At 41.0% G+C, this 26,809-nt stretch overlaps 2 protein-coding genes across 3 annotated transcripts; both read left to right on the top strand.

Annotated features, from left to right (window-relative positions):
- Positions 1-607: 607 nt before the first annotated feature.
- fdft1 (farnesyl-diphosphate farnesyltransferase 1) lies at positions 608-15,905 on the top strand. 2 transcript variants are annotated; one of them, XM_035422825.1, is made up of 8 exons: positions 608-858; positions 3,988-4,085; positions 4,876-5,059; positions 6,249-6,377; positions 7,229-7,420; positions 11,873-12,049; positions 12,282-12,434; positions 13,471-13,695. In XM_035422825.1, the coding sequence occupies exons 1-8, from the start codon at positions 760-762 to the stop codon at positions 13,693-13,695; spliced, it is 1,257 nt and encodes a 418-aa protein (XP_035278716.1). In that variant the 5' UTR covers positions 608-759. The 2 variants fall into 2 exon arrangements, with proteins under 2 accessions (XP_035278716.1, XP_035278715.1); XM_035422824.1 differs by lacking the exon at positions 608-858 and having other exon boundaries at positions 3,769-4,085; positions 13,471-15,905.
- Positions 15,906-17,648: 1,743 nt separating this feature from the next.
- Positions 17,649-26,453, top strand: ctsba (cathepsin Ba). Its single transcript, XM_035423242.1, has 10 exons — positions 17,649-17,809; positions 20,311-20,434; positions 21,667-21,752; positions 22,165-22,279; positions 22,845-22,960; positions 23,462-23,547; positions 24,826-24,972; positions 25,258-25,374; positions 25,498-25,626; positions 25,853-26,453. The coding sequence occupies exons 2-10, from the start codon at positions 20,312-20,314 to the stop codon at positions 25,927-25,929; spliced, it is 996 nt and encodes a 331-aa protein (XP_035279133.1). The 5' UTR covers positions 17,649-17,809; position 20,311; the 3' UTR covers positions 25,930-26,453.
- The last annotated feature ends 356 nt before the right edge of the window (positions 26,454-26,809 follow it).

Below are 26,809 nucleotides of genomic sequence, written 5' to 3'. Positions count from 1 at the left end.
AATCAGGGCCCTTGAAATCATCCAAACGTTTCCCCTCCATACAGCAGCCCTGCATATGACCAGCGAAATTTTGATCCTGGATACCATAGCATGGCATCTTCCTGAGATTCTTCAGACTTGACTTAATGTGAGTTACCTTTAGGCAAAATTGTAGGGCAGGCTATTGCTTCTTAGAATTAAGGCTTTTTAGTTCTCTGTCGAAAAAGAAATAATCTCACAAAAAACAATTGTATTGCAGTTGACAAGTGCATTTATATTAACTTGAATTTTGACAAGTAATTGTTTTACTAGCAGTTCTGCAAACTACGAAGACAGCATAGCATAACAAGCCCCAGTGGAGAATTTGTGCGTTCTGTGCTCCCTCGGTCAGTTTACAAAATTAAGCAGCCTACCAATGGGTATCGTACTTTAACAACATTCTAGCCCCGAAAGAGCGAGTGGACGGGCCCAATCATACGAGTCTGCAGCTGCAAAGCCAACCCACTTCCCACGAGGCGGAGCATCACACCAGCTTTTCTAGTCATTCATTGGCGGCTGTCTGCTGAGCCCATGACTTTGTGGCCAATAATCAGCGTCAGTCGATGTGACGTTCTCTTTCGAGTGAAGAGGATTTTGTTATGAGATCTAGCAGGAGCTTCCTCATACACTGTGATGTTGTTTGAATGAAACAGTCCAAATTGGTTGCTTGTAAAGAATATGCTGTAGGTACCTTCAAGAAAACACATCGGAGCAAACTAACTGCAAACATTAAACGGAAAAATGGATATTCTCAAATCATTAGGCCATCCAGAGGAAATATTGAACCTTTTCAGATTTAAAATGGGCGGCTGTCGTTCTGTCATGCCCAAGTTGGACTATGTAAGTAGCTAGCGGTCTGTGAAAATGTTTTCTGTATTTTTCCGACGTGATATTTCCTAGAACTGCGGTTTGTTTTCTGAAATGGAGTAGCCTAACTGAGGAATCATGTTTTAGTTCGACAACACAAAGGCAGATATATCGTGAAGTGCAACAGTGAAATGCAACAACAAAAAGAAGTCAATTAGGCTAGAAACAGTAGCACACAATTATAGTATGGCGTTCCTTTCATACCAAAATGGGAACTTAAGATACATGTTGACAGGTACATTCCTATTTAAACTATGTATTGCCATGTTTGTTATATACATATTTATTATGTTCCTTTGCTAAATGTGTGTGTGTGTGTGTGTTTAGCAGATGCACTTAATTTTAATAAACAGAACGATACATGGTCAAGAAAAGGATTTCCAGGATTTACGTTATGTAATGCTTTGTAGGTTCAGTCTAGGAAACTACGTTGTGCGCATGTTTGACTGGTTGATCCCTGAGTCCTGCTTTTAAATACCTGTTTGACCTTTGCTTGCCATTTTTCAAGGAAATGTACAAAATTCTAGACAGGCATTGGGATTTTCATTCACGGTCTTATTTTATTATGAATACCCACCTTAATCAGCCTACATATTTAGCTATTTACTGTATCCATACCCTATAGATATAGTTCATAAACGAGTTAAGATATTAAATTAAAACGTGGAATAACTCATTTTTCAGGAGGGAATTTTCAGGAGAATTTTGTTTTAAACTTTAACGTTCAGTGCAGTCTTTGCTTAGTGCTGAAAGAACAGCACTACTGTTGACCATATCACCGGCATAAGAACCCTACGTTAGTGGACAGCGTCATACACAGCGGCCTTAACATTGGATGCGCACATAGAGCGTAGATATATCGTACAATTCAGTGGGTGCGCTCAATTTGGATCATAGATCTGCATACCCAGACAGGAAAGCGCTCAACCAAAGTGAATGAGGAACATTAACACTTTTAATCAAATGTTCTTACATTGACATTAAAGCTTGTCAATATGCCAAATTGTTTTGAGTGTATGTTTTTGATCAAATATGTGGACACAACTATAATCTAATATGTCTTTATTAATATGCTTGGCTAAAATTACAGATGTAACGGTAGGGAAAAAAGCACAACAAAATAAGGCAAAATATAAAATAACTTTTTGGAATTGAATCAGTATCAGGCAATATTTTGAAAAATTGAATTGTATGTGATTTTACCTATGCATGGCTACATTGAAGACCATGATTAGTTGATTGGTTGGATCAGGTGTCTGCGCTGGTCAAAATATAAACCAAAAACCCAGCATCACATCAGCCATTTTTGGATAAGGCTGTTCCCCTCTGGTTTACGTGAATAAGGTCATTCTTCACCTGTTAGCCGTTAGCCGGACCCCATAAATGTTCCATCCTCTGGATAAGGACCCCCATCCCATCTCAATAGTATGATTAATGTTTAAAATATTTCTTGCTTTACAACCCAGTAATTATTCAAAACAGCATTATGCCTATACTTCTGTAAATGAACATGTCTAAAAACGATTGCATACACACTGTGGCAGCCTGTGTATTTTTCAAATTTAATTCTGTACAAAACACAATTGTAAGACATTACAATAAAATGACAAATTCAAACATGTAATTTGATATATGTAAAATATAAGCAAAAGTTTTGTAAAAAAACAAATTTTGAAAAAATAACATTTGGCAGAGGTCTCCCACGTTGGACCTACCTAATACTCGACCCCCAGAGATTCCACAGGGCTCCGTTTGGGAACCCTTTTGTGTTGGACCAACAAGATGGTGGGATTGTGCCATGTCAGGTCACCTCAGTTTCTAAAGTCTAGGGCAGTGGTTCTCAAACTTGGTTCTGGAGGCCCCTGTGTATGCTGGTTTTCGTTCCAACCACAATTGCAATCCCAGAATTTTAACAAGCTGTTCATTTTTCTTCATTGGCTGCATTTCATGCTTTAGAGGGATTATTTACTCTCTTAAAACACATTATGCCAGAAACAGTTATGCGTGCCATGAAGAATAAAACTCCCATGTTCATAAACGATTGCCAAATCAGTGGGCAGGTCCAGCCCCACTGGATTTGATTGACAGGAAGTCTTTCCATTTTGAAACTTGTCATTATGAAATGAAAAAGGGTGTTTGGAAATAAAAACGCCATTTGGAATGAAATAAATAATGAATTAAATAAATATAGAAATACATAAATAAATATAGAAATGAATAAATAGGCCAATATTTATTTATTTATTTTTATTTATTTATTTTTATTCACACAAAGTAAGTGATAAAACAAAAGTATATAAAAACAAACATAGCAGGGATTGTGCAGAAGAGGTAAGAAACCCCAAAGGGCTTATAATAAAAACCTCCCCTCAAGGATTTACAATTTATTCTAATACTATGGATATTTTTTTTCCTTAACATGAGATAAAAAAAGAAAGAGAAAAAAACAAATTAATTATGCCAGTTAAATAAATACTTCATTTTATTTCGAAATTATTTAATTATTTCGAAATTTAATTTATTTAATTAATAACCAATTTAATTGTATATTTATTTCTATATTCCTGTGTTTAATTATTTATTTCATTTTTTTTCCACATTTAGTCCTCCACAGCAAATAGGCAGATAATAGCTCCCCCTCGCCAGTTCCTACATACGCTCTATGGTGGGAAGTGGAGGCTAGGTGAGAAGTGAAAAAAAATGGGACGCACTCTATGGTTCAACTGGAGAGGGGAAAGTAGGCGAGGCCAAAAAGTTGTTTTCAACTTAACTCACGTGTGGCGTGCGCTGCGGGCGAACAGGGTTTACGTACTGCACCATTTTGTAAATGACGGGAATTTAAAAACACATTTTCAGTAGTGTTGCCTGTGGGAGGGTGACCACATGGCTGGACCTTGTTGCAAGAGTACGGTGTACTTTTTAGTGTTGAAGCGTAGTCTCTCGGTCCCTCCCCGAAGCTCCGTAACTGCTGCGCGACCTACGCTCTCCGCTGGCAGGCTGGGCGAGCGAGGTGTCCAGGAAGGGTGTTGGGCCGCCCGTCCGAATGCCCTCAGAACGGCTGGTTCTTACCGACACCCCGTATTTCTGTGTTTCTCCTGCCAGGAATCTATGAGCGAGAGCCTGCGAACATGTTATATTTATTTGAATCAGACAAGCCGGAGTTTCGCAGCCGTAATTCAAGCGTTGGACGGAGAGTTACGGTAAGTTAGCATGCAGTAACTTTTCTCAATTGCCTTGATGAATTTTTCTAATAGCGTAATGGCTGTCTCTGTTAGGAGATGTTCAGCAGAAATTATCAATGCAAGTAATGGGAAATGAATGACATTGTCTGTTCTATTTCCAAGAGCATATATGTTGTGCTAGCTATAACGCTCGTAACATTGTTACACTTTTAAAGGCTCCCCACATTTTTGTGTAATGTAGATATTTTTGTCGTTGACCTTGAATTAACTTTACCTTAACATGTGGACGTTGCGTCGTGTAATTACTACATTTACTTTTTAAAAATGAAACAACGTGTGTGTAGGCTACTTCATATTTGGAGTCTTGTTGAACTTGTATGACCTAACTACAGATAGTCGTTTCTGTTCATACACCCAACGTAGCCTATAGCTACACACTGCTTACCGGAATGATATAACCATTGGGTTAAATAAAAAAAAGCAGCAGTTTTCAAGCACAAATCGTAACTAATGGAATTTCCCATGGCCAGTTAAGTTTCGATCTTCCAAAGAAGATCAAATTATTATTCGTGAAATTGAAACCGCAAGGAAGAAGGGGACTGTTAATGGATAAGGCGAGTATGTTTTTTAGGGGATCTTCTTATCGTCGTTTGTAATTTTGTCACAACAGGTAGTTTGTGAATCACACACATAGATTTTGCACACAAAAACACAGTCAATAATATTGATTTTATTTATTTGATACCAAGACCTTGGTGACATCAAACTCACTAAGACATTTTGGCTTCCCATTGTTCCCCTGTTTCAGTCATGCAGTGTGTATTTTCTACCTGGTCCTACGGGCTCTGGACACAGTGGAAGATGACATGAGTATCCCACTCGAGAAGAAGGTGCCCCTGCTGCACAACTTCCACAACTTCCTGTATGATCCGGAGTGGAACTTCACAGAGAGCCAGGAAAAGGACCGACAAGTGCTGGAGGACTTCCCCACGGTCAGTGCCTCACAGCTTCAGACCAGGAGTGCATTTGAGATTTCAAACTGAAATTATAATGTACATAGTAGCGCTGCTACTATGATTGCTGATAGAGTGATTGAGTACAGCATGGTCCTCAATCCTAGTCCTGAAAAGCCACTGGACCTTTTGACTTTTGTTGTTACTCGGCACTTGAGTAGCGCAGAAATTGATCAGGTAAACCATTTGATTACACAGCTAACTCAGGTCACTTGGTTTCTTGGGTCTGAATCTGTTGATCTTATGGAAAAAACAATAACCAGCAGACTTTGTGGAGTCCAGGATTGAGAATTACTGGTGTACAGTGTAACATCAGTTATGAAAACATGGTATGCATGCTGCTTGTGGTTATGCTGTATCACCCCTGGCACACCCATCAAATAAGAGAAAATGTTACAGAACACTAAACGGTTTAGAATAGAGCTGTATTTAAGTTCAATTCAGGCAATAAATAGAAATTCAATTAATTATTAGAAAACGTCTCATAAATCATGATGAACACAAGTTAAATTTCAGGTCATTGCTGAATTGACACCAATGCTGGTTTTAGAATAAGTGCAGTACTAAAGGCAAACTAAGAAAATCTTTTTCATATTGAATGCTGAATTGAATTGTTCAACTCTTGCGTTGAAAGCAGCGTTGGGAAACACAGTACATAGTCATTATCAGAGAAGGCTACACATACACTTTTTCACCATTTCATTCTGGTTTGATGTTTGAATGTGCATGACCAGTGTTTTGCCTCTGCACAAGGTTGCTTGCATAATCTGCTTGCTTTTGATGCACATCATAATAGGCATCATATCTGAGTGATAAAACATTTCATGGTTGCATTGGATAGGGAAACATGCATTGAGAAATTACAAGCAACTTTTTAATTTCCTTTTCATTCTTTTTTCATATTCCTTCTATCTATTCTTTTCTTCTTCCTCATTTTTTGTCCTACTCCGTTACCACATGCATGTGATCACAGCTAAGTGTTCTGACTCACCACACAATGTGCTTCAAACATAATCTGAACTGATGCTTTTATGAAAGGAGGTTTTTCACTTAATCAGCAGTCCCTGCCGCTGCACACCAGCATTTTGTTTCATTCCTTCTTATTCAGTTTATGCTTTGCATTGGAGACACAGAAAATTGATTCACAGCTCACTTCTTCTTGTCACAGATTTCGGTTGAGTTCCGCAATCTGGGCCAGGAGTATCGGGAGGTGATATCTGATATCTGCCACTGCATGGGAGTAGGAATGGCTGAGTTCCTGGAAAAGAAAGTAGGCTCAATGAAGGAGTGGGACAAGGTAATCAACAAGCTCATTTAGCCTTTTAAATCTGACACCCTTGGGCACGAAGGCCTGAAATCCAGGAATCTTGTATTTGAGTTCCCAGGGAGGCAATGTGCTATTCCCACATCAGAGATTGACACTTATCTCACCAAACAGAGGCCTGAATGACCCACTTTTAATGCAAATATATGAGTATTAATCAATGTAATAAATTATACCAGCTTAAATGTGATTGCTTTGTGCCCTTTAACACCATTTTTAAGAAACGTTGCCTTTTCTGTCCATCCAGGTAGAGCCATGGCATGTGACCCAAATTGTTTTCAACTTGCATTTCCATCTAAATGCCAGTGCAGTCATGTAGTCACTGGATTGTTGCTATCACCTGAATAATCATAGAATTAGTGATTAACTCTGATGCTCATAAAAAGATATTAGTCGAGGTAACAGGCTATACCAGGCAAGAGGAAGGAATGACATGGAGTTACAATTCTTTGAGTGACCGGGTACAACAGTACACTCCTGGTAGCCCACATTGCACATTGATGGAAGCACTTTATTTTGTATAGGTTACAACAAATCCAAACAGACACAAAGAATAATAATAGACTGCCATTCACAAATAATTTTAGTGTAAACAATTCCTTTAAATGGACTTTGTGGCCATCTTGACATATTTAGTGCTGTCCTTCATCCCTGTAATTTTGCATTTGTGTTGGGTGATGCTTGTGCAGTGTGATTTCCGCATGTAGAAGTTGCGAGATGACTCGGAAGCCCAATGTATAATCTTTAGTTTGTGTGTTCTTTGTTTCCTGCACAGCAGTGTTTATTGCTCTAATGAGTGTGTGGTCTTATGTTGTGGTTTGCAGTACTGTCACTATGTGGCTGGGCTGGTGGGCATTGGGCTGTCCCGGCTCTTTTCGGCCTCCCAGCTGGAGGATCCTGAAGTTGGGCAGGACACTGAGTTGGCCAACTCCATGGGCCTCTTTCTGCAAAAGACCAACATTATTCGAGACTACCTGGAAGACCAGCAGGATGGACGGGCCTTCTGGCCAAAGGAGGTATGTCTCACATCCTAAATTTGATCCATGGTTTAGAAACAGCCTGGTCTGTGTTAACGTCTTTGCCAGAGCCAGTCAGGGCTGGCTTTAGGGCAAGATGGCCATGAAGGCTGCTTTGGGCCATTACAGTCTTGAGACCACAGTACTACAATCTCAAACTCATGTCCTGGAGGGCAGCAGTGTCTGCTGGTTTTCAGCATGTTTCAGTCATTTTGTGCTAAATATAAGTCACTGTTTGGCTAAAGGGTCCAGACACATTGTTTCCAAAGCCTAAATTGACTTCACAATTCACAAAAAGCTGCAAACAGTTCAACCCCCAAAGACTGGATTTTGAGACCTAATGCATACAAAATGCAATAATGTTGCAGAATGTTCCTAAAAGAAGTGTGTACGGCTGTCAACTTTGTGTACAGCGGTACAACTTTTTTCCTAGTGTCATACATAACTGATATTAGTCTTGATAAAAGAAAATCAATAAAAATAAATGCAAAATTAGACCTATGTTGTGTAATGCGTGTAAGTATATGCATTAATTTAGAAGACATTCTCTGCTTTCTTAGCATCAAGTGTTGATTGAAAATTCTTCTAGCTTAGAGAAACTTAGTATGATACTTAGACTTAATATGAATAAATTTTCAAATGGATGAATGCAAGCAGGCAATAGACAGTGCAAGGACAGAGCCTTCGAAGACATAAAAGATGATCATGGAAAATAATGGGCATTAATTGTTTTGTCAAAAAACTATAGAAAAACATACTTAAACTTGGGCAGAGTAAAACATAGCTTTATGGAAGTGGAATGCACTATAACATAAGTCTTTGTACTGTTTGGAACATCCTGTGGTAATATATTTTACAGCCATTTAAAAAATATATATTGGCATTTCTAAAAGAAGCAATAAATACACTGCCTGGCCAAAAAAAGTCGCCGTTTAGATTTAAATAAGCAAATACTTAAGAGCCTATGATTGGATCATTATTGCAGTGATTAATATGTTTCAGCTGGCAACAATTCTTTTAACCCTACTGATGCAGTGTGTAGCTTCTCATTTCTTAAATAACCATGTCGAAAGACGTATCCTGTGGTCATGGAAAAGACGTTACTGTGTTTCAGAAGGGGCAAATTATTGGCCTGCATCAAGCAAAGAAAACAACTAAGGAGATGGCTGAAGTCACTGAAATTGGGTTAAGAACTGTCCAACACGTTATTAAAACCTGGAAGGATAGTGGTGAACCGTCAACTTCGCGGAAGAAATGTGGTCGGAAGAAAATCTTGAATGGTCGTGATCGGAGGTCACTAAAACGCTTGGTGAAGTCACATCGTAAAAAATCGACAGTAGAACTCACGGCTATGTTTAATAGTCAAAGTAAGGGCATTTCCACACGCACAATGCGGCAAGAACGTACAGGATTGGGACTAAACAGCTGTGTGGCCACAAGAAAACCACTTGTTACTGAGGCTAATCGGAAAAAATGACTTCAATTTGCTAGAGAGCATAAAGATTGGACTGTGGAGCAATGGAGAAAGGTCATGTGGTCCGATGAGTCCAGATTTACCCTATTCCAGAGCGATGGGCGCATCAGGGTAAGAAGGGAAGCGCATGAAGCGATGCACCCGTCATGCATAGTGCCCACTGTACAAGCCTCTGGAGGCAGTGTTATGATCTGGGGTTGCATCAATTCGTCAGGTAAATGGTAAATGGACTGCATTTATATATAGCGCTTGGCTCAGCAACGTTATGCGGCAATAAAATGAAGTCAGCTGAGTACCTGAATGTACTGAATGACCAGGTTATCCCATCAATGGACTTTTTCTTCCCTGGCGGCACGGGCATATTCCAGGACGACAATGCCAAGATTCATCGGGCTCAAATTGTAAAAGAGTGGTTCTGGGAGCATGATCATCATTCAATCATTTTCACACATGAATTGGCCACCACAGAGTCCTGACCTTAATTCCATTGAAAGTCTTTGTGCTGGAGAAGGCTTTACAGAGTGGTTTGACTCTCCCGTCATCAATACAAGATCTCGGCCAAAAATTAATGCAATTCTGGACGGAAATAAATGTGACGTTGCATAAGGTTGTCAAAACAATGCCACAACAAATGCGCACCGTAATCAAAGATAAAGGCGGTCCAGCGAAATATTAGTGTGCGCGACTTTTTTTTTTGGCCCGGCAGTGTAGTATGTTTTCCAATATATTGTGAAGTGTTGCCATACTGTAACAATTCTTCAGTATATTTTTGATATTTGTAAAGATGAAGATCCAGGTACTCCAGTGGAACCGTATAAGCCTTCATTCTGATGACCATCATTCTATGCTGTGTTTCTCTCACCAGAGTGAAGGCTTGTAGAAGTATACCAGAGTTTTTGAATACGTAGAATATTTAGACTTTCTTTTTCAACTCTGGGTTTTGATTATTTTTTACAAGAGAAATGCAACATCTGTATTTTGTAGGTTATTTAACATTCTTGTCTGTACAATCTTTGATATCCCTGGTTTTCCCTGCAAATCTTGAATATTTTGTAAATACAGTCAGTGTTCTCTTGATTAGATGCACATTAGTCTCGGAACCCAGACGACCAGATGCGGAGAACTCTGAACACCTTGACTTACTATCTAGGAAGAGTATTGTAGCAGCAATAGGTATGCCACATGCCAGCGACATTGGTCAGACTTGGGATGTTTTGCGGTAGTGTGGTGGCTTTGACAAATGGCTTTTTTTGCTGTTGAGACAGTTCCGTTTCTCATAGTTTATGTTTGAATTACTGCCTTCACCTTAGTTCTTATACCAGAGACCGCACTCCTCTCGGTCAATGAGTCGCTTCACGCCGCACAAGCAGCCTCCCATTCATCTGTCCTGATCCTCCTAGACCTTTCTGCTGCCTTTGACACCGTCAACCATCCCATCCTCCTGTCCTCCCTGGCAGCTATGGGGATCTGTGGCACAGCACTTGACTGGATTGAGTCCTACCTCTCCGGTCGCTCCTTCCAAGTCGCCTGGGCTGGTGCAGTATCAGCACCTCGCCCCCTTGCCACAGGAGTTCCCCAGGGCTCTGTCCTTGGTCCCCTCCTATTCTCCCTGTACACCCAATCTCTTGGTCCTGTAATCTCTGCCCATGGGTTGTCCTATCATTGTTATGCCGATGACACCCAACTCTTTCTCTCCTTCCCGCCCTCTGACACTCGGGTCTCTGCTCGCATCTCTGCTTGCCTGAGGGACATCCAGAGCTGGATGGATAACCACCATCTTAAGCTGAACCCAGGCAAGACGGAGATGATCTTCATCCCTGCTCCATCCTCTAACCTTCTCGACTTTTCTATTTCCCTGGGGGACACTGTGGTGTCATCATCACCCACCGCAAAAAACCTTGGAGTGGTGATGGACAACAGACTGTCCCTCTCCCAGAACATCACGGCGGTGAGTCGAACGTGCAGGTTCTTCCTGTACAACATCCGGAGAATCCGCCCCTTCCTCACCACCTACGCAACCCAGCTCCTGGTTCAAGCGATGGTCCTGTCCCGCTTGGACTACTGCAACTCGCTACTGGCTGGTCTGCCAGCATCCGCCATCAGACCCCTGCAGCTCATCCAGAATGCTGCAGCGCGTCTGGTCTACAACCTCCCCAGACATTCCCATGTCACCCCCCTGCTCACTGACCTCCACTGGCTGCCTGTTATGGCTCGCATCAAATTTAAGTCCTTGGTGCTTGCATACCAGGCAGCTAAGGGGTCAGCACCAGGGTACATTCAGAGGATCATCAGACCCTACACACCAGCCAGACCTCTCCGTTCGGCCACCTCTGGACGCTTGGCACCTCCCCCTCTTCGCGTCTGCACTTCCCGCTCCCGTCTGCTGTCTGTCCTGGCCCCTCGCTGGTGGAATGACCTCCCCGTGACGGTCAGAACAGCAGAGAATCTCACCACTTTCAAACGCAGACTGAAGACTCATCTCTTCAGGCTGCACCTCTCCCCACCCCTCTCTAGCCTATAGTTCAGCTCACTGTATCTAGCTAGGATAATTTGATTATGTTAGTGTATCTGGCAGGATTGTTTTTGTATGATTAGGTGTGATTCCAGTGCTAGTTTGTACTTGGTAGGATTCTTGCTTGCTGAACAAGCTTACTCTACAGGGTTGGAGTCCTGATCGATGTGGTCACTTCTGGCACTACGATCCTTACTTCACTCTAGTGTTTCTTTTGCGCCTCTACATCATGAAACCTATGCACTTGTTGTACGTCGCTCTGGATAAGAGCGTCTGCTAAATGCCTATAATGTAATGTAATGTAATACCAGCTTTCCTTCACTCAGTTATGACAGATTTGACACTATTGGTAAGGTTCTTAACTGTGTTGTTTTTGCTGTGTTTACAGTCATGAGGTTAAGCCTGGCATGCAATGATGGACATGTATTAATCCTGAATTGTTGGCTCCATGATGTCTATGCTTTAGGCTTGGAGCCAGTTTGCCAATCACCTGGAAGACTTTGCCAAGCCACGGCATCTGGACTCCGCTCTCGCCTGCCTGAACCTGCTGGTGACTGATGCCCTCCGACACGTTCCAGATGTCATCAGCTACCTGACACGCCTCCGTAACCAGAGCGTCTTTAACTTTTGTGCCATCCCTCAGGTAGTTTTTCTGGAAGTCTTCCAACCAAGCAATTTGTGAACTTGTTAGTTGCACTGGTAATCTGCCCGAATAATCACTATATCCAAATGCAGTGTTTTGTAGAAATTTCCAACATCGATATGAATCTTGGCTCAGAAACAAATGAGACACAAGGAGAATTGCTGACAGTATATTTCTCTCTGCAGTAATAATTTTTGGAGTCATTTTGTGTTTTGTTTCCGCCCCCGCCTAGGTCATGGCCATAGCCACACTGTCCGCATGTTACAACAACCCACAGGTTTTCCAAGGAGTGGTGAAGATTCGGAAGGGCCAGGCTGTAACGCTCATGATGCAGGCAACCAACATGGGTGCTGTACGGTCCATCATCTCTCAGTACAGCCAGGAGGTGGGTGTGAACTGGGCCACAATTATTGTGGTTGTTGTTAATAGAAGTAGATAGGGATGTCCCAATCTGAACCATGGATTGGTATTGGCTCCTGATACCCAATCCACAGAATATGGTGGTGTCGGCTAGGACACGCCCATTCTGAATCCGATCCTGTCTGACACTACAGCACTTAATATGCATACTAATTCTTGACTATAGCAAAGCTTCCCCGCTGTACTTTCTGACTCCTTTTGTTTACTTTGTTTTCTTCAATTGCCTGAATGCACTGTTACTCCCATGAACAAGGACCATCCATTTCCCACCGTGAATGAAGCAGTTGTTTATAAAACGAGACAGGTATCTGCTATGAGGTCTGCTGTGTGGAACATATGCAAAGTGGAATCCAAATGCAGCTGTACGGCTACTTGCAATATTTGCATTGCCAGTATTTCAAGGGGCAACATTAGCAGAGTTTCTTACAATACAATGTATTTGATAAGAAACACCATTTGAAGGAGTATGCTGACTTATTTATTTTTTTATCTTATTGGAATCTTCAAGCTTGGTGATTATGATTTTACACCACTTTATACTACTTGCTTAATTGACAAGGACAGGTACGCACACATGTATAAATGATTGATTATATATTTTTTCCGTATTGAGAATTTTCATATTAAACAGGAATTCTCCAATTTAGTCATTAGGAGTCATTTGTTCAACTTTCAGGAGTTTCATCTTATAAAGCCAGGCATGTGTTGTAATTTTGTCTACAGAAATACACTCTTCATTCTTTGGTCAGTCCTTTTTAAATGTATATGCTTCTTAAAGGCATGTCATCACCTGTATTTGCTGTTGTCTTGTAATAATTTCACATTAGCTTGCTTTTAACAGAATTCATTATTAAGTTTAACTGCCTTGTGACATTTGTAAAAATGTATTTTTATAACTCAGCTTTTCTACCTCTTATTTGAAAAGCGCTTTGAACGTAATATATTAAAAGTGCTTTATAAATGTAGTTCTATTACTGTTGTTATTATTTATCCTGTTGCAGATTCTACAGAAGGTGTCCCTCACTGACCCATCTCGGGACAAGACACTGCTGATCCTGCAGTTGATCCGTGAAAAGACTCTATCCCAGGACATGCTCCCGTCCCGTGCACACCACCTGTCCCCCGTCTACCTGTCAGCCGCCATGCTGCTAGCTGCCCTGAGCTGGCAGTATCTGAGTGCCACAGCCGGGCAAGCCGCAGGGGGTGCGGACATGCAGGGCCACTAGAGGGAGCCAGGAAACCCCCAGACTGAGATGGTCCTCTGGAGACTGCCCCTGAGAAGCTCTCTGCTTTATCAGTCTAAAAGCTGTTTTATGCTTTTTTGCATGAAGTGTGAATGGAAACAGAAGTGGGCATTGGTCACATTCAAAGGTAGTGAGCTTTATGCACAAATTTTTAAACAGAATCTGCAACAGAGTGTATTATTGTATGACTAATTGATGAGTAATTACCTAATTTCCATCTCTGAATAATTGGTATATTCTGTGTCATTCAGTGTCATTCTCACTAATGCATTGGACATGTTTGATACCTGGTGTATACAGCTAAGTTCTTCTGGAATGTAATGCTTAAAAGTGCTATCTGCATACCTGAGAAACGTCTTTTCAGGTGCTAAAAATTGAGCATGAAAACATTTTTTCACTAGATTCTGGAATGTGATGACGTAGTCTTCTAGTAAGCACAATGGGCATAAATGCTCTGAATCTCATGGATGGCTTGCCAGCCATTCTCAGAAGTTCATGCACCACCTGGGGAAAAAAGCATAGAACAGCTTTAATATATCCACTTAAGTCAATATCAGCCTGATAAATAGGTTCTAATTGAGGGACTTGTGGTGAATAGCAGTTTGCAATAGTCTCCTTTGCTTTCTGTAATACTGTTCCTTCTTCACTTCATACAAGTTAGCCCCTTGTCAACCTGGACATTCTTCTGTGTTTGGCCTCTGCGTTTTGTGAACAGCCACAGTTCTGATCTGTTTATAGCTCCTGCACTCGAGGTCAGTTCCTAGGAGAATGACAGAAAGGATGTGCAGTGTCACCCCTTTAAATTTGACATTATTATTGATTGTCATTTAAGTTTTGTTTTAATGAAAGTAGGTTGGAGGCTAATTGTGGCAACATTTTTCAAAGTAAGAAGATATAATCTAGTGCTTAAGCAGAGTGAAGTTTGAATGCACCATTGGTTTTCAAAGACACTGGGGATGTTGTACAAAGACTGTTTAGTTCAACTTTAAGATGTACAGTGTGTAAACAATGTTTTCTGGGAACTTCTGTTACCATCACTGTTGCGTCATACAGTGAAAGGCACCAGACCTGGGAATATAAGAAGGCAAAGCCTAGGAGAAGCATTTGGTTGTTTGCACCAAACATTTATAAATCAGCCTTTGAAAGTGCTATTGTACAGTACTTGATGCATAGAATGTCCAGATTAACATGTTCCCAGGGGTTATTTTTTGAAATACATACCAAATCCTTTCAAATTAAAAAAAGAAAATGGACAGAGAAATATGTGTTTGAGACCAGCAATTACAGGTATAAGGTAAATTGCTAAACATGTTCCTGCCCTAGGTGTCCTTACAATGTTGAGTTCCAAAGATAAGAGTTGAAGGACAGCTTCCAGTACATTGAAATATATCCTTGTACCTTTCTTTTTCTGTAGCAGGTGTTTATCAAGAAGCTCTTTGGGTGTTTCAGGTGCATAAATGGGTGTTTAAATAGCAATTAGAAGCTATTTTAAATCTTTTTTGGATTTGGAACATCTTCAGATGATCAGAATGCATTGCTCCACCTTTCACTGTGGATTGAAGCAAATAACATCGGCAGATTCTTTAATGATGTTCTTTTATTTAAATTCTCTAAAATGCTCTGACACTCTACCAAGGTGTATGCACAGTCTGCATTGTATGCAGATTTGTGCATTTTAATGTGCATCCATTTTGGCAGGACAGTTGTCTTACAGCACCAGCATTTTGATTTATAAAGACTCAAATGTTTCAGAGCAGCTATGCATACATGCTGTAAAGGCTGTTGGGGTTGTCAGAAAAGGAGAATCACTTGCAGCAGTCATTTATATATCAACTTGCACACTCATCAGTGTATAGTGATGGGTGGGGTCATGTGCTGATGCCAGAGCTGCAAAATCTGGAAGGAAAAGAACAGGGAGAAGCAGTTACTTGCTTTCCAGTATGCATACCTAAAAAACTGTAAGATTAGGGACATATCAATTTTTAGATATGCCTACAAATACAAACACTTTAATCTTGAACCAGGTAGAAGAACTGCAGCCCACATGGCTGATAAGTGTCTATCACAATGCTTTGTTGTGCAAGCAGAATTGTCCTTTGTACAAAATCAGGGTGACAAATTAACATTTGTAATATGAGATCTTAATTTGTACATAACTCAATAAACAAATACAAGAAATATGCTGAAACTTCTCAAGCTTTCCTATCTAATGTCACTACAGCAGACTACATTAAAACAGTAAAACATAACATGAAAAAACTCTTTCCAAAAATGTGTTTAGACTTTTCTTGGCAGGTGGTGTTAAATTAGAATTAAACATGAACAGTGAATTTTGCTTGACAATATGACTACAATCATACATTAGGTAGACTGCACTGGTTCCACTGCTTGCTTGTGGTAAAACCAAAAGAAGACTATCTCTGCCCTCTTTGCTTATCTAAGATGCTTGATCATGCCACATTGCAATATTGTTCTTGATGTTTGTTCCTTTTTTCTGTACGTTCAGTAAACCGCTGAGCTACCCCATTTGAGAATAAATGTGTAATTCACGAACTGTTTGAATATTCCCAAACCAATGAAATCAAATCAGTTCACTGATTCATGTTTGTATAGATCATCTTCTACATGGTTATTAGTCCAGCCACTTTTAAAATGTGAATTTCCTTAAACTTTTCGAAATCAACAGCCCAATAAGCACCCACCACAGCCAGCAGTGATAATTGGGCATGCATTCTTGATAGTAACCGCTTTGCACTGGCTGTTTAACCTGTAAACATGGCACAACAGCATGGAACAATGCAGATTTAAAACAGTATTGGCATGGGGAACCACAGGCTCCTTAAGCAGCCTACCATATAACAGGTTTTTGTTTCCACCATTTACCCTGGCTCATTTAGCTAATTAGTGGTATACAACAACTCTGGTTAATTCGAAGATTCAGCCTAGTAAAACATAATAGAGATACAGGAAACACCTTCAGATGCCATGCATTTGCTTATACCTCGAGATACAGGCCTATGCCATATCATGTAAATCAGGGGTCTTTCTGGATTTCATGCCAGCTTCTACTTCTAATGATTTAATTAGCTCAATCATTTCATGATATTTTAGCTGCATTCCTTGATAAATCAATTAATGACAGCTGAAAACTGTCTTCTGTGTCCCAACATGAAACACCATGCCCAAATAAGTTTGCCTGCTATTGAGTGTACAAGTTGCATAAGGGAAGTTTTTGTTGTCTAATCTGTGGTTGAACCAGTTGCTAATTCGTTCATTTGGCCACTGTAATTAAGGCTACGTTTACACCGCAGGTCTTGATGCCCAGTTCCGATTTTTTTGCCAATATCCTATTTTTTGAACTCCTGTTCACAATTACTTTTTAAAGTGACCCATATCCGCTTCGAAAGTAAATAACCACGTCGCCTCCGGTCACATCGCCACCTACAATGCACACAAAACGAGACAGAAGTAATTCAAGCTATTGCTTTTCGAAGCGTCTTAGGTCCGCAACGAACATTCCCCGTTTTTGGGCTATACACCCACCATTCGCCGCACTTAAAAGGCATGTAACCTTTCGCCACTGGAATGAGCCTTCGAATTCGAGGCCATATGGTAATGCAGGAATGCAATTGCCCACCACTGACGTAAATGGCTAACGTTAATTAAATACCAGACTGCCCGAAATCAAGAAACACACTGATACGCCACCTCGGGAACAGGGTTCACCACCATGTAGTTATTACGAAGGCCTAACCCTCTTAGCTAATTTCTACTGTGATACACTAAGATAATGGTTTTAACAAAAAATGGACAAAAAGAAAAGCAAATATATCAACTACTTAATTGGAAAAAGGTCATTGATTTAAAACTTGTGTGGCCGCGACCCAGCGCAATCACGTGAGAGTCATAAGGGCAGTACTCACATGATTAGTCATGTGACCTGTGGTGTATGCAGAAAATCTAAAGGCGCTCAGCCACTGGTTGGAGAACAGCCATAAAACCAGCCGAAGGTGCCCAACAACTGAGTCTAACTCGGCAGCTGAGGCAACAGAGGGGATAGGTTGTCGACTCGTCTGATCCCGAATACAGATTTAAGGTACCATTATTGAAGATTAACTTGCTAGTTAGGGGAGATTTTTGAGGCTGAGTTAACTGGCTAGCTGATATAACTAAACGTGTCATTGCATGCTATGATATTGGGGAATGCTCGTTTGCTGAAATCAAGTTGATAGCTTAGCAAGTTTAGCTAACGCTAGTTAAATGCAAAATGGTAAAACTTTTTTTTAAAATATAACTTGCCAACTGCTCTGATATTGTTTGGTCAGTAATAGGCCTATGCTAAATCGTGTATGCGAAAGCGAGCCACAAACCTCGTGAACAGAAGAAATGTTGGTTGGTTCAACGCTGTGTTCGTGTTAGTTAATGTACACTAAACCATAAATCCAAGGCGGTAATCGCTAACTTTGTAAAATGTATGATGGCCTAGAGCGTGACTCAGACAGCCGGATATTGTCTTGCCGCAGAATGTCATAACCAACATAACTTAACATATAGAAAAGCTGTAAGTTGCAGGAAAGTAAGGTAGGTTGGGTTCTTGCGAAGTGAACGATTTTTCCATTTCCGCTAACGATAGCTAATGCTCGGTGACCACTTATGCAAGTCATCGCATGACTTGAGTGTCTTTAAAATGTAAGGTGTTTCTTGTGGTTATGTACAGGAAGGTTTAAAAAAAAAAAAAGTGTGTGTGTGTATGTATATATATATATATATATATATTTTTTGTAAATGTATATATTTTTGTAGCGATTACTATTGATTAATTGTATTCAGTAGTCTAATGTCGGTTAACTGTGTTTTGCGCAATGCATCACACTGCCTTTGTAACGAAACGGCACTGGTTTATTGGGTGTAGATTATCAATCTAGAAAAATCTATTTACATTCTTTGATCGTAGTTGAACTACAGTTCGTTAATGTTACTAACATTTTGTGAATGTTGTTTGTAACTGGACTACTGTCTGGCTCTTCTTGGGGAATTTTATCAGGATAGTGTACCGGGAACCCGTCTACTTCATTGCCCTGAGTGCCAGGGAATTTTTGCTGGACACGTTGTGTTGGCACCACGGATAACGTCTCATCCCAACGATGCAGTACATATATGAACATTGCGCTGAGATGCTTTCCTAATTGAATGCAAAGCACTAGAAGGTGCTCCTGTAATTTGTTCTAGTCCTCTAATGTTTCTAAAGGGGAGTGCTTTCTTGTTACTGATGGCAAGTGGTGGGGCATTGTTGGAAAAATAAAATGCTGGTTGGCAGAGGGTGCTTATGTTCTCCATAGCTTGGAGCAGCACTTTGAATAAAATTTATGTGAAGCAGCATTTTCACTTCCCATTTCCTTGTCAGTGGTTGAACATGTGATCCAGGGTATTGTTTTTAGAACAGTATGTACTTAAATTGTCAGGTTAGTGTGTGAGTCAGCCAGTGGGTGCCTAAAATGGTATACTTTAGAGGTGGCAAGTGCTTGGTGAAAGTAGTGTGATATTTAAGTTTTGGTCTTTGTTCAGTTGGCCCAGTCTGTGCAAATGCACAACCTCTGGAAACTTATGAAAACTAAACCTGAAAAGTTACTTGAAGTGCATTTTCTTGCTTCAAATGAGAAACTCGCTAAAATGCCTGTATATACCAACCATTGTAAAGCCAGAAGGTTGTCATACTTGCTTAAGTAAATAAAATATCCTTCATTGCAATGGTGTGCTAAAATTGAAATGTCCAAAAAAAAAAAAAAAAACTGGTCTAATTAGTCTCCTGCATCATGAGTATCTGGGGGTTTGATGGTCCTCATTTATTCAGTCATGCTCTTTTCTCTGCCCTCTTGATTCACTTAAATCAGCATGGGATGTTGACTCACTGAGTGATGGTACTTTTAAAAGCCAGTGAAATGTGATCCTCTTTGTACATCTAGTAGGGCTGGGCAATATGGACAAAATCAAATCACAATATTTTTTACCAAATACCTCTCTATTGTGGGGATGACTATTGGTACTTTCACAAAATTACACAATGAGATTTTGATAGATAATCATCAGTAATGCCTATGTAATAACTAAGTGGGTAGAGGCAAATAATAGAACAGTCAGGTAAGTTCAGAAAATTACATCACTTTACTGTAATGCTGCCTTTAAAGCCAGGGAAAGACAACACTTATGCCATTATGATATACAAAATCCCTATGTATGTAGTTTCATATCACAATATCGATATAATATTAATATATTGCCCAGCCCTAACATCTAGACTGGATTTCCCCCTCTCCAGATGGGCTTTTTTTTTTTCTTTTTTTTTTTTTTTTTTTTTTTTTCTCTCTTTCTCTTCTCTCTCTCTCGCTGCACCTCTTGCTTAGGGTTGTAAGTTCTCAGCATGACTGGGTCATGAGTTAACTGATATGGGGAAATGCTCTTTCAAAAAAACCCAAATGTGACATGAGGCTTAAAAAAAAAAGTGTATTCTGTGAAGTGAAGGCTTGAGATGGGTGCAATTTCCCTTTTGAAATGGAAAGTGATGACCTGGTTCTTATTTTGGCTCATTTTGTCTTGCAGAATGTGGCGATTTGCCTTCCTCTGTGTGCTCTCAGCCCTGTCAGTCAGCTGGGCGAGGCCACGCCTCCCTCCCCTGTCACATGAAATGGTCAACTATATCAACAAGATCAATACCACATGGAAGGTAAGCCTGCCAAAACTTATTCTTGCTGTTGGTGGAACAGGCTTCTTGCAGTAGAATTTCTGAGAGATGGACCCCCCTTTAGGGGGCACTGAAAAGGCAAAACTTGTTGCCATGGAGGGCTGTGTGTATGCAGGTTTTCATTCCAGCCAATTAATGCTGCTTTAATTGAGTCCAATTACTCATTCAACCATATGCATTTAACTGCATTGAAGTACATTATATAAGCAAGTTTTTTATTTAGACAATGCAGGTCACCATTATGTGCAAACCTGCATCCTTAATTCAGCAAATATTTGAACTAATTTATATAATCAAGATCTGAGGCTGGAATAAACCAGCATACACATGGCCCTCCATGACACTGAGTTTGAGACCACTGGTGTTGGACATGGTCACAAATCCAAAGGTAATTGAATCTGCTGGACTTCTGCTCTTTGCTTGGTATTTGGCAATTACTGAAAATATCTGGTTTTGCTGCCATTGAAATAAGATCCTCCTCCCCTGAAGTTTGTTACTCTGCTTTACACTTCTGCCTCTCTCCAGTAAGCTTTAATGTCTGAGCCAAGCTTGTGGAACATTAGTCAAGCAGAATGGTATGTCTACATTCACAAGCTCTCCACTATAATTCAAAACCTACTGTAGCTGTCGTATCCTGTAAGTTTTCTGGCCTGCCTGCTGTTTTGTTCTGCTTAAACTGCAACTGAATAGGTATTGGACATAAGCCATGGTTTACAGACACAATTATAGCAAAATATACAATCAAGGTTGGGCTCTCTGCCTAGGTTATGGACTGTTGGCTAGCTGAAGACATGCAGTGCTGTGACCAGCTTGTTACTGTTTGCACACAGATTTACAATGTACAAGAGTGATGTCTGAATTGGCTTTTTAGTACTTATCCTGACCAACTTGCACAGATTCTGTTTGCTTACAATCCTCTCTTACAGGGGGATGTTTTTTACTGAAGCAATTCCATTTGTTCCCTATTCAAGGGTACAATTGCAGCATCCCGATTTTGAATGGAACCTTAAGTTGCAAGCCCAGTTCTACATTTCCGCATGTTGTAATATTAGTCTTTGGTAAATTGAGCTGACACTGAAGGGATATACTTGCTTTATCGACGCCGTGTGTGTGTGTGTGTGTGTGTGTGTGTGTGTGTGTGTGTGTGTGTGTGTGTGTGTGTGTGTGTTTCTCTTCTCCCCCCCCCCCCCCCCCCCCCCCCCCCATTCCTCTAGGCTGGACACAACTTCCACAATGTTGACTACAGCTACGTAAAGCGGCTGTGTGGAACTCTTCTGAAGGGTCCCAAGCTCCCAGTCATGTGAGTCTCCCCTACATGACTGAGTAACCGCTTTAGTGTTGGTGGTGGAGTTTAAGGAGAGGAGAAATTAATGGCTGTTGAAAATAAATGTTGGTGTCTCTTGGACACAAGGGTGGTCATTGGCTGTCGGAGACTGTATGGTCGCTTGCCCTGCCTAAATAACAATTTTATTTCATGAGGACATTAGTTTATGCTGGTGTTGTGTATGGGTTTTACCGTTTATCAGTTGCTGATTCGAAGTGCCTGTCCTCAGGTAAGCTTGTAATACACATTGGTTATGGTACGGTTAAGAGATGCTTATCTGTCCATGTGATGCATTTTCAAAGTGTGCAATGTGTGCACATTCAAAGAAAGGAGAAATGTGAACAAGCTGCAGTAAAAGGTGTTTAGTTTAAATCCACTTGCTCTCCAGGGTCCAGTATGCTGGAGATCTTAAGCTGCCCAAGAACTTTGACCCCAGGGAGCACTGGCCCAACTGCCCAACCCTCCAGGAGATCCGGGACCAGGGCTCCTGTGGCTCCTGCTGGGTAAGGCTGTGAATCTCTCCACTGCTGCTGGGGATGGGGGCAGGACCAGAAGGACGGGTTCAGCCCACTTGCTGTATTACCTATGCTTGCTTAATACCATGACATTGCACTATGCGTGAGATCATACTGATGATGCCACAGACCTTCTTGGCCCGAATTTACATGTTTGAGAACTGGCTTGTGCAGACTTGCATTTTGTTTCCAGTCCAGTGCAGTTTAACACAATGAATGATCACAGTGCACAGGTGTGCTGTTGCTGTAGTGTGTTCATTTGGAGGACCCTTCATGATAGTTAACATTCCTGTCCTATTACTGGAACCATGGCCATTGTCACGCTAATGAACAGACTAAATGGATGGTTATAAATGTCATCCAAGAACATTTTAAGGAAACTTTGCAAATAAAATTGTTCCTTACTGTATTTGTATAATTTTATTCCCTGTGTCCCTCATTCTGAGGTTTGGGGACCCCATGACATCTTTGGTATAGCCAAGTTATGACTCGTTAAGTGCTTGTTTCCCTGCCGTAGCTGTATAATGCTGACTTCATGCTGTTTGGATTGCAGGCTTTTGGTGCAGCAGAGGCCATCTCTGACCGTCTGTGTATCCACAGCAATAGTAAGGTCAGTGTGGAAATCTCTTCCGAGGACCTGCTGACCTGCTGCTCCGAGTGTGGCATGGGGTAAGCTTTCTGTTGAGTGGCTTATTTGTAGACCTCAACAATGCTGCAGGTGTCATCTGTCCTTCCCAGTCTCTTCCATTTTAAGTGAATTGTTTTATGTAAGAATAGGGTCAGGTGTGGAAAGCTGTTCTGAAGTTTTTATCAGTTTGTAAATAGTACTGTGAAAAATGGGACTCTTCCCTCCTTCCCCTCTGAATGTTCCGTGTCTGTGTGCTGCCCTCTCACCAAATCGAAAGCCTTTTCAACCCCCTAAGTTCTTAATTTTGAGCATCTGATTTTGAATGTGTGGCTGCTGAACTAAAACTAAATTGAAGTCCCTTGAATAGCAAAATTAATATTATGAAATTGATGGATTGAGTATATTGATTGCAATGAAGGCACATTTAGTTCAAGTGAAAAGCTGTTCCACGGCTGTATCTTGTACCCAATGTGAAGCAGTTCAGCTCTGTTCTGGCTCCTGATTTGCCAGATTGCAGTATCTTACTGATGTTACTTGTCTAGGTGCAATGGAGGCTACCCCTCTGCTGCCTGGGAGTTCTGGACCTCAGAGGGACTGGTGTCTGGAGGGCTGTATGACTCTCACATTGGTAAGGATTGTGTACACGACGTGATGAATATTCAACAATAGGGGTGGTCTTGGGCACATGCAGACTTTCATTCTAACCACAGTTGCCACCTTACTTGAAGCAGGCTATTCATTAAAAAAATAAAATAAATAAATAATATATACTGAATGTCAGGCTATGCTTGCTATGGAGAATGTGTCCTATATTAACAGGTCAACTGTTTCATATGTATAAAAAAAAAAATAATACATTGATTTCACCTGTTACAGTCTGTATCCTTGTGGGGACTGCATAGGTGCTAAGTTGGCCCAATAACATAATTAAACCAAGTGGTTAACTGCTTTTAGGAGAGTCACAATTTTCCTAGCATTTGAGAGGAGTTAAGACCGAGATGTTAAGACAGAATATTAACAGGTGACTGAGTGCACCTGTACTGCACTCAGACTGATTAAATTCTTTATTTTGAAATTATCCTTGTAAGCAGACACAATAAGATTGACTTTTACAAAAAAAAAAAAGTCTATGGTCTGGTTTTATCAACAGGGTGTCCTTTGGTATGTAGCAGGTCACTAGCCACCTCTAGCTGGCACCACCCCACTGGACCACAAGTTGCAAACTGAACTGATTGGGGTGGGGGTTGGGAAATGGTGACCCTAGGGAAGGGGTCCTCAATCTTATCCAGAAATGACCGGTGAGGGTGCAGGCTTATTTCAAGAAGCAACACCTGGTTCTACTAATCAAGGCCCTTGGCAAAGACTAGTTGATTGGTTGAGTCATGCATGCAACTGCTTGGTTGGAACAAAAGCCTGCACCTACCTTGGCCATTAATGCATAAGATTGAGGACCCCTGCTATTGGGCAAACCATTTCTTTAGGGATGGGGTGACCATTTCGATTCCTGCAGGGCTGGTGTAAATGCAGGTTTTTGTTGTCACCAGTTACACTTACTAAAGTACCTAATTGGCTTGTGCTGGTTTAACAATGAGAACACCGGAACAGTCGTCAGCTGCTGTCTGAATTTCTGATTTGATTTAGCTAATTAAAAGATTAAAGGCTGACGTTGGCATGAGATAAAGGAAGCCAGTATCAGTTTCTGGGACACTCCAGGTGTTAAGCCAATGGTAATGAGCCAAACCTGCATTATTGAAACTGGAGAAATTCTAGAATTTACTCCTTTTAAACAATTGGTCAATAGTGGCTATAGAAGAGGAAAAACAGTACAGAGGTTCCCAGTTGGGGGGAAAAAAATACGTATTGGAATGCAGTCTTTTCCTTGATCATTTTGTGTTTTTGGTTTTAGGTTGCCGGCCCTATTCCATCCCTCCATGTGAACATCATGTGAATGGGACACGCCCACCCTGCACTGGTGAGGGTGGGGACACGCCCCAGTGTGTGGCTCAGTGTGAGGCTGGGTACAGCCCCTCCTACAAACAGGACAAACACTTTGGTGAGTGACTCCATTTGGGCAGGAATGAAAGATGTGTGTATGCAGGTTCTTGTTTCTGAGCTCATCAGCACCTGAGATGAAACATTCAATCTTCACGGATCTTATAACTGGTGCTAGAGAGGCCTGAAACACAAATCTGCTTTCAGCAGTATCTGCTTTCTCTTGAGCAGGTATGAAAGTGTTCTACAGTATACTTGCTAAATTGAATTTCTAGTTTTACTAATCTTTCCTCCTGTTCATGTGGCAATCATATTTGGTCCTCTTCACTTTTGATTCCTCCTGCAGGAAAGCATTCCTACAGTGTTCCCTCTGAACAGCAGCAGATCATGAGTGAGCTGTACAAGAACGGTCCTGTTGAGGCTGCCTTCACTGTCTATGAGGACTTCCTGTTGTACAAGACTGGCGAGTGTCCATATACGTACAGAACCATTGAGTGCTTGTATTGCCCCCCCCTCCCCCCCCCATCTGAAAAGCAGACTTCTAGATGGGAATGGGACCTATACTTACTCAATTTTCTTGTTGCAGGTGTCTATCAGCACGTCACTGGTTCACCTCTAGGTGGCCATGCCATCAAAGTCCTGGGCTGGGGTGAGGAAAATGGCACCCCCTACTGGCTGGCTGCTAACTCCTGGAACACTGACTGGGGTGACAATGGTAAGCACTGGTCACTTCTGATGGGCATCTAACTTTGTACCATACTAATTGTTTTTCAGAGTAATTGGAAAATTTTTTTTTTTTTTTTTTTTTGGCATTGATACAAGTATCAACTTTGGGATGAGGCATCAACCACATAAGAATACAGGCAACTTGATGCACTAAACAATGTTCAGATTCTGTGAGGAGTTTTGAGTGGGATGTTTAAATTGGTATTCTGTTTCAGGGTTCTTCAAAATCCTGCGTGGGGAAGACCACTGTGGCATTGAGTCGGAAGTTGTTGCTGGAATCCCTAAGAACTAGAGAAGCTTCTTGCAGTGGTTCTTTGTCTTCAAGTGTGTATAAGAGCCTCCCTTTTTCTGGCAAGGGTCATTTGATCACTTGATGCCCTCCACTCTAAAACTGTAGTATCTGAATTCCATAGCTGAGCTATATGCTGACCACTTTCTGCTGCTAGATCATTGAGAAAATTGGGTTTAAAAAAATTTCAGCTTTTGATTTTATGAGCGTGACTGGGGCTTTTCATGAGTTTGTCCAAGGTGATCCTTGGTCAGTAAAGGTGTAGGATGTTTCTGATGGTTGGAAGCTCTGGGTTTGCCTTCAGAGCTCCAACATTCAGACAATCTACCAAGGAGCCCCCACCCCCTATGCCTGCCATGAGAACAATCACAAAGCCAGTAACTTGTTAAATTTTAGAACAATGCACTAGAAATCAGTTTTTAAATGTTTTCTATAATTGTGTAGTTTTCTTATTGTTGATGACATTGTACCGTTTGGTTGTCTTTTATGGTTTTTCAAAGCTAAATAAATTTTGAAATTAAGTGTAATGTGAATTATTTGCTATTCTGCCTTGCCATGATCTGTGCATACCTCAACAAAAGGCAAAGTAAAATAAACCCTGAATGTGACGCCTGTGGTAAAATTGGCTCTTCATGCTCATAGCACCAATGCTTCACACTTGAATGGTCTTGGGTTTCTCTTTCCTTCGTTTTCCAGTTTGGCATGCCCAGTCTGTGTGTGTGCTTAATGTAGCCTCTACTGTATGTTCAGGAATACACTTGTCCAAAGCAGAATGGAAAGATTCTGATTTCCACTACTTTAACTGGGAGATGGAGGCTAAATTCTTAAAGAATTTTATTTCCTTACCATACTTTCCTTGCTTGCTCATGGAATCTTAATTTGT

This window comes from Anguilla anguilla, chromosome 6, assembly GCF_013347855.1.
Source record: "Anguilla anguilla isolate fAngAng1 chromosome 6, fAngAng1.pri, whole genome shotgun sequence".
NCBI classification, from domain to species: domain Eukaryota; kingdom Metazoa; phylum Chordata; class Actinopteri; order Anguilliformes; family Anguillidae; genus Anguilla; species Anguilla anguilla.
This window is presented reverse-complemented; position numbering and strand designations above follow the sequence as displayed.

Bases quoted from the DNA above. Each gene is read 5' to 3' on its own strand.
- ctsba (XM_035423242.1), top strand. From the start codon at position 20,312: ATGTGGCGATTTGCCTTCCTCTGTGTGCTCTCAGCCCTGTCAGTCAGC. The intron at 21,753-22,164 runs GTGAGTCTCCCC...CTTGCTCTCCAG, and splicing joins GGTCCCAAGCTCCCAGTCAT to GGTCCAGTATGCTGGAGATC. The intron at 24,973-25,257 runs GTGAGTGACTCC...TTCCTCCTGCAG, and splicing joins CAAACAGGACAAACACTTTG to GAAAGCATTCCTACAGTGTT.
- fdft1 (XM_035422824.1), top strand. From the start codon at position 3,769: ATGGCTGGACCTTGTTGCAAGAGTACGGTGTACTTTTTAGTGTTGAAG. The intron at 5,060-6,248 runs GTCAGTGCCTCA...TTCTTGTCACAG, and splicing joins TGCTGGAGGACTTCCCCACG to ATTTCGGTTGAGTTCCGCAA. The intron at 7,421-11,872 runs GTATGTCTCACA...TCTATGCTTTAG, and splicing joins GGGCCTTCTGGCCAAAGGAG to GCTTGGAGCCAGTTTGCCAA.